The sequence below is a fragment of the Populus euphratica genome, unplaced genomic scaffold (genome assembly GCF_000495115.2).
Source record: "Populus euphratica unplaced genomic scaffold, PopEup_1.0 scaffold66.1, whole genome shotgun sequence".
NCBI classification, from domain to species: Eukaryota; Viridiplantae; Streptophyta; class Magnoliopsida; order Malpighiales; family Salicaceae; genus Populus; species Populus euphratica.
The window spans coordinates 523,338-534,777 of NW_011499944.1; the positions used below are offsets into that span (position 1 = coordinate 523,338).

The window sequence follows — 11,440 nt, forward strand, 5'->3', positions numbered from 1 at the left end:
CATTATCAAGTCAATAATTATCCGGTTTTACTAGAATATTAATCCATATAAAACTATGTATTTCAAGTTTTCGACTAAATTCACTAAGACACACTGAATTTAACAAATATAATTATACCAATAATAATATTGTATTTCACACCTATCTACGCATAACAATCTTGATGTTAATTATTAGAAGAGCACATTGGTACCAGATTTATCCCTTTTAAAATTAAAATGCATAATGATTTAAAACATTTAAAGTTAGATTATGATGAATTAAGTCTATCGAGAAGTCATGGCAAGAGTGGTTGACCGGCAAGTAGAAAACCAGCGCACTCCCGTTATAAAGGACACATCCATCCTACGCTACCAGCCATAACGATTCCGATAACAACATTCGGAAAGGAAGCTATACTAGCCATGGCATCCAACAAGAAAATTGTCGATGAAGTTCCTGGTTGGATTCGAGTTTACGACGATGGAACTGTGGACCGAACTTGGACGGGTACACCAGAGATGGAGCCCTTGTTGAAACCAGTCTCACCCCACGAAGAATTCATAAATGGGGTGGCTGTTCGTGACCAAATTATCGATCCGAAAACAGGCCTTGCAGTCCGAATTTATGTCCCAGAAATGAAAAGCAATGTCCAAACCAAAGCTAAGATACCATTGATCCTTCATCTTCACGGTGGCGGCTATTGCGTATGCCAACCTGACTGGAGCTTATACTACCACTTCTGTACACGACTGGTGAGCTCGGTTCAAGCTATTTTGGTCTCCGTCTACTTTAGGCTGGCCCCCGAACATCGGCTCCCAGTTGCCGTGGAGGATTCTTATGCTGCGTTGCTCTGGCTCCGTGCCAATGCTCGCGGCGAATTATCTGATCAATGGCTCACGAGCTATGCTGATTTTAATCGAGTGTTTCTGGTCGGGGATAGCTCCGGTGGGAATTTAGTTCATCAAGTAGCAGCTCAAGCAGGGTTCGATGATATTGAGCCTTTAAAGCTAAGAGGCGGGATAGCCATACAACCTGGCTTCATATCTGACAAGCCGAGTAAGTCATATTTGGAAATACCTGAAAATCCATTATCAACAAGAGAAATGATGAAAAAGTTCACGTCATTGGCCGTGCCTATTGGTAGCACTGGGGAGCACCCGATTGTGTGGCCATTAGGTCCTCAAGCACCACCACTAACCACTCTGAAACTTCCACCTATGCTCGTTGTGGTGGCGGAGATGGATTTACTTCGAGACTATGAATTAGAATATTGCGAGGAGATGAAGAAAGCTGGCAAAGAAGTAGAGGTTTTTATGAATTATGGAATGAGTCACAGCTTCCAGTTTAATAAGCTTGCCATTGACATGGATCCAGAGATAGCTAACCAAACTAATAAGATGGTTGAGGTGATTGTAAGTTTTATCAATAGGAGCTGAGGGTATTGATCATGATATTTTCGCTTCCATTTTCATTGCTACATGGTCATTTTGCCATGTTACATGTTGCAAAAATGCCTAGCAATTCTATCTTTTTAGTATTGCTGCTTGATCTTTTCCTGTCTTTGAATTGAAAATCATTTAACATGTTATTTGATGGATTTATTTTTGGCAAGTGAATATTATAGGATAATTGGCGATTTTTTGTGAAATACAATTACATTATTTTATTTTTTTGAAAAAAAAGCCTATTGCAATATTATCCTCATATTTTCTTAATTCTAACCTAACAATCTCTTACTTTATGTCTCCATAGGCCAATATATATATATATTCCATCCCACTCTGTTCCTATTTAAACGATTTTGTTTAATTAAGCCTTCGAGGTAACACTACAGCAAGGAATTAATTGTTTAGGATCTTAAGTGCAAGTGGAGATAAAAATGTTGGGAAATTTGCTTATTACCCTTCATTGAATATACTACAGTTTAGCAGCAGGAGGCTGTCTCAGAAGATGCTTTCTCACACCAGGAATGTGAACGCTTTTGATGTAATGCTCCCAATTTATGCTTTCTATATCGAAATTGAACTTCTTCCTCTCTTCACTGGACATGTCTTCAATCAATCTCTTCGTATTTCTAACGTCGAACCTGACGAGAAACCATAGATTAATTCCCAAACTTTGGTTAGCTTTTAACATCATAACAAAACAAAAGCCTCGTTTTGTAATGTTGTGCTAGTAATTTGAGCATTTTCTTTCAAACTTTTATAAGTAGAACGGTTCGGTAAGAAACTTGTTTTAAATATGTTCATGTTTAGTATATGATTATGTGAAAAGTAAAGCCCTTACCTTCCTTTATAAAACATATAGGGCTTGTATAAATTAGCAATCCGCATAAATCTATGCACTGTGTCGAAACATGCCAAATGCATTCGAAGATAACGCTTGGGATCCGACATGTACACATTATCATCAGGCGAAAGTCCACTTCGTTGCGCTACTTCATTCTTTATGAAATCGGTAAAGCTATCCATCGAGACCAAAAACTTCATGGGACGGATAGCAATCTTCTTCCCTTTTGAGTCTAATAATGGTGAAGAAGAGAAATAATCATATGCGTAGTTGAAGGCATCCTTAAACGAATGCGGATTTGCCACGGATGTCGCGACGTGGTAAACATGTAGTTCTGGTTTTCCATCAATCCCATGCTTTGCTAAGGCTGTCAAAGTTGCATTCACTACCATGTCCATAGGAACCTACGATAAATATTGTTATCAAAATATGAAAAAGAACAAAAAACTAACGTGGGTTGGAGAATATATATACATACATATATATATATATATATAGTTACTTACAGTATCTGCAATTGTATCAGGGTCTCCGACAAAACCTGGCAGCTGACATTGTCCATAAGCTGCTAAGATTGGCACCCTGTTGTTTTCTCGTTACATATCAAGAAATTGACTCATGGAGCACTTAAGAACTGATTAGAAATACACAAGTGGAGTAATTTACTTAGAGACAACAGAATGTCAAAAAATGGAAGCATACTTGTATCCTTGGATCCATCCGGGAAAAGGTTCTCTGTAGGTGCTCTCAATCAAGCTTGGACGGATGATGACAGTAGGTATGCTTGATCTCATGCTATCTATTAGCATCTCTCCCATTGCCTTGGTCATTTCATAAGTGCTGCACCATCCATGGATTCTTGCCCTATATGAACAACCAGTAGTGACTTGAGAACAGTCCTATATATATGTTTTATTCATGTTTTTGTAAGAAAATTCATGATCTGATATTATCTGTCATGTAAGAACTTCTTAGTTATGACTCTATATAGATGCATGAGGTCCTAAAAATGATTCCTTTTTCACTTTCTATACTTTCTTTAATGGTCATGTATATCAAGTTGCAAGCCTTGTACATGCTTTAAATAGTTGTGTGCTCTGCATTGCAGGGGTTAATCTTCTATGTACTTTAAATAGTTGTATGCCCAGCATTGCGGGATGATATAACTTTAGTCATTCGATTATTCATATAAAATTAATTATTTAGTAATTCCACTATATGGCTATACCTTTTTTTTTTATGTGTTATTATAGTTGTTATAATTATGTACATTTGAATAAAATTATTAACAAATCACGTACCCATAAAAATATTTAACCTTAATTTAATATTTTTTTTATAGTTTTTTCCCCCTAACTTGGTATGATTTAAAAAAAATTAATTGAGATTAAATTTAGAAAATTTTCTTCCGAAACTAATATCAAAAGGTAGTGAAAGTTTTTTAAAACTATATAATATAATCTATTTTCTCAAAGCACTTTAAATTTAAATTTTTAATTATAGCTTATTTTTTAAGAAAAATACCATTGTATTCGTTTGTTTTCTTATTATCAAGAAAAATATTGTAATAAAAAGATAATAAAGAATCATATTGTACATAAGTGATCTCCTCTAGTATCATAAGCCTTTGAATAGCTTGAATGATCTTGATATTTATTGATATCTAGGTTAAGAGATAGTTTCTAGATTTTTATGCTTTTATTTTTTACAAAAAATAAACTTATATCAACAAATTGTTATTCAAAGTATTTTATTACGATACTTCTCATATTATTTTTTTCAACTTGATATTAATATTTTTATTTTTATTATTTTTATCAACATTCATGGCAAGATGAAAACAGTATATCTACTTAATTTTTTAATAAATATAAAATTTTATTGGTTAGATTTTATTGATGCATACGCATTTTATATGTCATTATCATATCACCCTTATCATTATAAATTGCATACATTTTAATAATTTTACATGAGAAAAAAAAAAGAGAAAATTTTATATTGTAAACTTGATATATATATGTGTGTGTGTGTATAATTTTGATGAATTCAAGAAAAATGTTATAGTTGCACTGTATGTATAAAATAGAAGATAGATGGGAACCTCTTGGCGCCTTTAAATGCATGGAAAGGACAATCTACGAATAAAGAACAATTTTCGAATAGTCTAATCTTATACGTACTTTAATGTTCTTCAATATTAATTGATTTACTTTTTCAAATTGAGGAATATCAACTTTCACATGTCTTCATCCAATTAAAGGACTCTCTAGTATTAAATTCCTCATTTTAGTGACGGTTAACAGATAGATATTACATTGCATCTCATTGGGGTTTAATGGAAGAAATTGAATGTCTAGCTGGGGCTCATCCACTGCCTAAATCTAATGAATATAGGGTTAGATTGACGGATTCTGTCTCACTGGAGCTCATCCACTGCCTAAATCTAACGAATATAGGGTTAGATTGATGGATTTTGCGTCTCTGGGGCTCGACTGCCAATTTGACACAAACATAAAGTAGGTGCTCAAAGGGATTAAATCAATACCTTTCCATTCCCAACTCTCTCATGATTCGATCTGCATTTCTGTCAATAGATTCGACTGCAACAGAAGCCAACTTGATTTCAGCATCGATATCCAAAAAGGGGACAGAGATTTCTTGAGCTTTTGAGGTGATTGTGTCTCTCATTGCGGTCCTTTGTTCCAAGCAGAAAGGCTTCTCAAAGAATACTCCTTGTCTTGTCCCATTAACATAAGCTGTGTAATACATAATATGGTATTTACTCCCTTGATGCAGTTATTAATTAATAAGATTATAAGAATAATCAAATGAGGCCATTGATCTCCATTTGTACGTACCAGATGAGACATGCAAGAAAAGTCCAAGTTTCTTGCATTTCTTCCCAAATTCCAAGACACGAGCAGGCCCTTTCGTGTTTATGTTGATAGCAACATCGTACCTACGTATTCATGTTCATGTAAATATATAAAAGTGAAACTAAATTTACTACAGTAACATATGAAATTGAAAAGAAAGAAAAAATAGTGAACATCTTCGATGGCTGGGAAGATAAGGCCATGAATTACATGGTACTTAATTTCTTAAACTTTACTAGACACAAAATTAAGAAAACTTAACCTTGTATCCCAAGTTGTCTTAGCTGCTGAGTTGATAATCACATCAATTTCTTTGGCAATTTCACTAGTTGTGTCAGCATCAATCCCTAAATTTGCTGAGCAAACATCCCCACACACCGGAACCAGCTTGCTCATCATAAAGGCTTCGTATGAACTTCCATGGATTGCTTTAAGGATCTTGAAAACTTCTGCATTTATGATCTAACTAAAATAGAGCAAGTCAAATTTCCTATCAAGAGTCTCTTCTATTGGAAATAAATCAAGAGTTTGGGGACTGAAAGTTTAATTTGGTTAAACAAGAAATGATATACAAAACATACTTCAATTTTCAATCTCTTCATTGTAGCTTCCTTGTCTTTCCCCTTGATCAAGAGAAACAACTTTCCCACATCAGGAATTGCTCTCAACATCTTTTCAACCAAAGCTAAAAAAGAGAGAGAGAGATTAAAAATACTCAGCAATATGGTTATAAGTTTTAAATTATCAAGAAATCATATAAAATTAAGAGATTAAAAAACGAGGGGGAGAAAATTATTAATGCGAGGTCCATTACTTACCTTTTCCAAGAAACCCAGTTGCCCCTGTGATGAAATAGTTCTTTCCTTGAAGAAACTCGACAATGCCAATGCCATCACATGGTGATGATCCTTGATCCATGGAGTGATTCGTCCTCTTGGACTTTTAGCAACAAGGCAATGCTATTGCGTTATTGTTTTTTGAAGCTGGGCTGAGAAAAAGGTGCCTCGAACTTGTTTGGAGGAGGATGGATTGCATTCAATACATAATGTTTAGATTAATTAACAAATTCCCATTGGTTTGCAGAATTAATTTCTTGAGTTCCAATATGAAAACAACAAAATTGTACCAAATGAAAAGGTGTGGGTTCAGAATCCTTTCGCTGGTGCTGGTGGGATCGACCACTCACAAGAATATCAGCTTTTTAATTTTTAATGATTTTTTTAATGACTAAAATATCCTTATTTTGTTTAGAATAAACTAGATAGCAGCCACGAGTCACTCGGCGGGGCCGGTCTTATTTTTTTCCCTGGTAAAAAATTAAATATTAAGGTAATATAAGTGTTTTTAAAAAAAAAAACATTAAAGGCTCGAGTAATTTAATAAATTTGATTAATTTAATAACTTAAATAAAATAAATAATTTTTTTAAAAAAATACAACTCACAGCAAATTAAATAAGAATTAAATGAATAGTAATTTATACTAAGTACAGAAAATATAAATTGAGTACTTAGTACAGAAAATAAATATAAATAGCGAGGGAATATAATGAAAATTTTCAGACAAAATAATACAGTTTGAGAAAGTGGCGTTTCAACCACAATTTGGAGGTGGCCTCTGAATAAAGTGTATTGTACGGACAGGCATCTTGAAAGTGGATGCCATTCCTTTAATAATTGAACATCAAATCTATCTCATATCCTGTGTCGAATACATGACAAAAATATAAATCTGTTGTTATGTTTTTTTATTTATTTGTTTAGGTAGTTTTTGAGATGAAAGTGTATTTCACATAAAAAAATATTTAAGTAATTGGCATTTTTAAATATTCTTTATAGTTTTGATATGTCAAAAATAAAAATAAAAAATATTTTAATAAATTTTTAAAATGATAAATATTTTTTTAAAAAATTACTCCGCTTTATAATATTAAATACAAAGTTAGCCTTAAATCTAAAAAATGGAGTGTTGGCGTATACAGAATAAGACATAGGTTTTGGTAGAAATTGAAGCAACTTGTGTTTAGCATCTAGGTAGATTACAAGTCCAAAATCTCAAAACTTGCATGTAACTATAGACATGTCCTTTTTCCCTTCAGTGAGGGCTTTATTCCTTGAATTGCACAATAACATATATCTTTAATCATGCCTTATAATCTAGAATATGGCCATCCCTAATTTAATTTCCGAGCCCATGCCTATCAATTTTCTTATAGCACTTGGATATTATGGGATAATAGGCCATTTTATATAGAAAAATAATCTTCTATGATATTTGATAGATAATGATGTGAAGATTAACTAATATATTAAAAGAGAATATGATTTTGTTCCAGTCATGGTTGATTGTATTAATGTTCACACACATTAGACTGTTTATTGAGCACATTTCACACAAAAACATAGCCCTATTCATTCGGTATTAATTTTGTTGTTTTTTTATTTTTAAGTACTAAATAGTAACTTTATTTTATGATGTTTTCGTGCTTTGTTCTAGTCCCCTGATTTTCTATTTATTGTCTTTTAGTCCCTCAACTTTTTTCAAAGAAGGGTGAAATTGAAAAGAAAGCAATAATAAATAAAACTATATAAATAAATATTACGAATAAAATTGCACCATTATTAAATTTGATATATAGCTATGAAAACATTTATATAGGATAAAAAGATACAGATTGAAATTGAGATTCCAAAAAACCTATTGAACTCCAAATCACCATAAATAAAATCCGTCTAAAAAAATCAAATCAATTTTTTTTCAAATTTGGATATGCTTTTCTTCGGCATTAAAAAAATTCTAAATTATTTCTATAGAACTCAAGTCTTTAAGATAAATTTATTGATATGGACTCAGAAGATAATTGATGAGATTATAGGTTTCATGAATAGGCATTAATTCGAGGGAAGTTTAGCAATATTAATTATGGAATAGATCAAATAATTAAGAGGATCATGTGTTTCTAAGAGGTGGTGTGCTCTATTCAATGTTAATGGCTATTTGCGCTGTTACAATACAAGATAAGAATTATCTGGTCAATCAGTGTGTGTTGTATGGTTTGGATCATCTGCCCAGCCTTGTAGAAAGAAGTTGGTTTTTCTTTTGGGCTGGTCCTAGCCTAGTTTTATTTTGGGCCCAAACCCAATTCATTATTATAATATATAATGTTATATGTTGTCTATTTTTTAGAAAAAAATCCCAAAAATTCTTTCAAAACAATTTGTGATTTTTGTCATGTATTTTTATACCATTTTGATTAATATTGATTTATATTTTTATACCATAAGAATACAAATCTAATATTAAAATACTTAAGTTTTCTTCAAGATGTTGCAAAAAATCAAAACAAAAAAAAAATCTTGTTTTCATGCATACAACCAAATATCTCAAAAAATCATATTGTATCTTCATATAACAAATGATTCAAAAATATATTTTAGCATGCATTTTAGCTTTAACAACTAGTTTATAAAAACCATGAGAACTAGATCAATATTTCAAAAATATCCAAAACATATTTTGTTTCCTTTTAGCATATAAAATTATAAATTTATACATAAGACGTATTCCTGTTATTAAAAAGATAGTTTTTTATGTATAGATTTTAGAGCTGTTAGGTTTTACCTAATAAGATAAAGATTTTCTTACTAAGAATAATTTTTCTTAAAACTTAAATAGATCAACAACTAGAAAACACAATAAGATTTTAGTTTTATCATACAATTAAATAATACAGCTTACCTTAGGTAGGGCGTATTTGGGGTGCTAATACCTTTTCTTTACCCAACCAGTCTCTATACTTAATCTCTGAAATCATTTAGGGTTCTTAGTAACTAAACACCATGCAGTGACTCTCATTCTTGATTTTCACAGATAAAATATAAGAATTTCTTGTTTATCCCATTTTCCCGATTACCTGACATATACTCAAGAGTTAATGATTACCGCGACACCATATACCTGCAATAATTATATTTATAATATTAATTATAATCAAAATAATAATTTTTTTTTTATTTTTCTTCTCTGCAAGGTATGCAAACTTAGCTGCACGAGTCTTTAACCTCTCGGAGGGTTTGCCGACCCCAGGTACATGTCAAAAGAGACTTAAGTGAGCAGGTCTGCATCCAACACACGATTCTATAGATTCGAGTAAGCAAGTCTGCAAATCGAGCACACGGGTCTGTAGCTAGGCGCGAGGGTTTGGCCTTAGCGCCTAGGGCATGGTAGCTCCAGCACCAAGTGTCTGTAACCTCATCATGCCCCACCAAAATTTGCATTTACTGTTTTCTCATAAACCATCATTTCAATGTCAAATGCATCCCAAAAAAACACACACAAATAACTTCACCTTCTCCCTGCAATCTTTGCAACTCTTTGTGGAAAAAGCAGCTTTGTCATTACATTGCTTCAATCAACCGTGCTTTGTGTTTAGGTAAATAGTAATAGGATACTTAGCTCTTTTAGTAAATTGTATATTTTTAATATTAATACTTTTAATTATAATAAAAATAATAATATTTATAATATAAATAGTAATATTTATCATATTAAAAATAATATTAAAATTTTATTATTATTTATAGTAATATTTTTTTTAAAAAAATTATTAATGATAATAATAACAATAATAATAATTATTATTATATTTTTTTTAATTTTCTTATTAGGAAGGTTTGTAGACCCAGAGGCACAAGCAAACCCTAGGTGCGCAGGCTGCAATCTCAGGCACATGGGCCTACAAACCCGCTCTCCTAGGTCTGCAGCCAGGTGAGCGAGTTTGGCCTTAGCGTTTAAGGATGGCAACTCCAGCGCCAAATGTCTATAGCAGTTGAATGTATATCTCATTTTATATTATGGAATATCTTGATTTTGCTTGCATAGACTTTTTAATTTATATTTTAGTTTTTTATATAAAAAAATACATTAAAACCATCTACATATCTAATATTTTTAAAAAATAACATGCTGCTAAATGCAAATTAAATGAATAGTAACTTATAGTAAAATACAAAGGTAAATAATTGTAGATGGGATTAATTGGGTAATTAGTATAAAAATAAAAATAAATGGTGAAATAATATATGATGATTTTTTTTTTGATAAAACAATAAAGTATTCTCAACCGAGACATTAATCAACAAACCAGATATTTCAGAAAGCAACGGACATTTACTAAAAGAAGGCAAGATAATTTTAAAATATTCTATTTCATAAAAAAAAAAAAACACTTTGGCGGTGGCCTCTGAATAAAGTGTATTGTGCGGACAGGCATCTTGAAAGTGAATGTTGTTCCTTTAATAATTGAACATGATATCTATCTCATATCATATGTCGAATACATGACAAAAATATAAATTTGTTGTATTATTTTTTTTATTTGTGTAGGTAGTTTTTGAGATTGCGAAAGTGTATTTCACATAAAAAAAGAATTTAATTAATTAATATTTAAAAAATAATTATAGTTTCGATATGTTAAAAATTAAAAACAATTATTTTAATATATTTTTAAATAAAAATTACTATAAAAAAAATACTATGTAGCACAATACTAAATACAAGATCTAAAAAATCGAGTGCTGGTGAAATCGTATCGGAATATCACATAGGATTTGGTAAAAATTTAAGTTGCTTGTGTTTAGCAAAGAAAATAATCAAAAAATATATAAAAAATATTAATTTAAAGTTAAAAAAATATAAAGTTAAAAAATTAAAAATATTTTTAAAATACAAAAATAAATAGAATCTTAATTTGTTTAGCATTCAGGTAAAATATTATAATTCTACAATCTCAGAACTTGCATGTAATTATAGACATGTCTTTTTTCCCTTCAGTGAGGGCTTTATTCCTTGAAATTGTACAATAACATATATCTTTAATTATGCCTTACAATCTAGAATATGGCCATCCCTAATTTAATTTCCGGACCCATGCCTATCAATTTCATTAAACCAATTGAATATTATAGGATAATAGGCCATTTTACATAGAAAAATAATGTTCTATGATGTTCATTCGGTAGTAATTTTGTTGTTTTTTACTTTTAAGGACTAAATAGTAACTTTATTTTATGATGTTTTCGGTCTTTGTTTTAGTCCCCTTATTTTATATTTATTTTCTTTTAGTCACTTAACTTTTTCCAGAGAGGAGTGAAATTAAAAAAAAAAAAAGACAGCAAATAAGGCTATATAAATAAATATCACAAATGGGATTGCACGATTATTAGATTTGATATGTAGCCATGAAAAGCTCATATAAGAGATAAGAGGATACATATTGAAATTGAGGTTCT

The 11,440-nt window shown here is 31.2% G+C and overlaps 2 protein-coding genes across 3 annotated transcripts; one reads left to right on the plus strand and one right to left on the minus strand.

Annotated features, from left to right (window-relative positions):
* Positions 1 to 314: 314 nt before the first annotated feature.
* On the plus strand, positions 315 to 1,612 carry LOC105137353 (probable carboxylesterase 15). The gene has a single exon (XM_011043075.1). It carries the CDS (start codon positions 406 to 408, stop codon positions 1,417 to 1,419), a length of 1,014 nt encoding a protein of 337 aa, XP_011041377.1. The 5' UTR covers positions 315 to 405; the 3' UTR covers positions 1,420 to 1,612.
* Positions 1,613 to 1,767: 155 nt separating this feature from the next.
* LOC105137354 (fatty acyl-CoA reductase 2-like) lies at positions 1,768 to 6,274 on the minus strand. 2 transcript variants are annotated; one of them, XM_011043076.1, is made up of 9 exons: positions 5,970 to 6,274; positions 5,733 to 5,836; positions 5,414 to 5,613; positions 5,134 to 5,234; positions 4,821 to 5,031; positions 2,975 to 3,136; positions 2,779 to 2,854; positions 2,270 to 2,676; positions 1,768 to 2,069 (listed from the first exon to the last, which is right to left on the minus strand). In XM_011043076.1, exons 1-9 carry the CDS (start codon positions 6,067 to 6,069, stop codon positions 1,901 to 1,903), a joined length of 1,530 nt encoding a protein of 509 aa, XP_011041378.1. In that variant the 5' UTR covers positions 6,070 to 6,274; the 3' UTR covers positions 1,768 to 1,900. The 2 variants fall into 2 exon arrangements, with proteins under 2 accessions (XP_011041378.1, XP_011041379.1); XM_011043077.1 differs by lacking the exon at positions 5,970 to 6,274 and having other exon boundaries at positions 5,414 to 5,617; positions 5,733 to 5,823.
* Between the last annotated feature and the right edge of the window lie 5,166 nt (positions 6,275 to 11,440).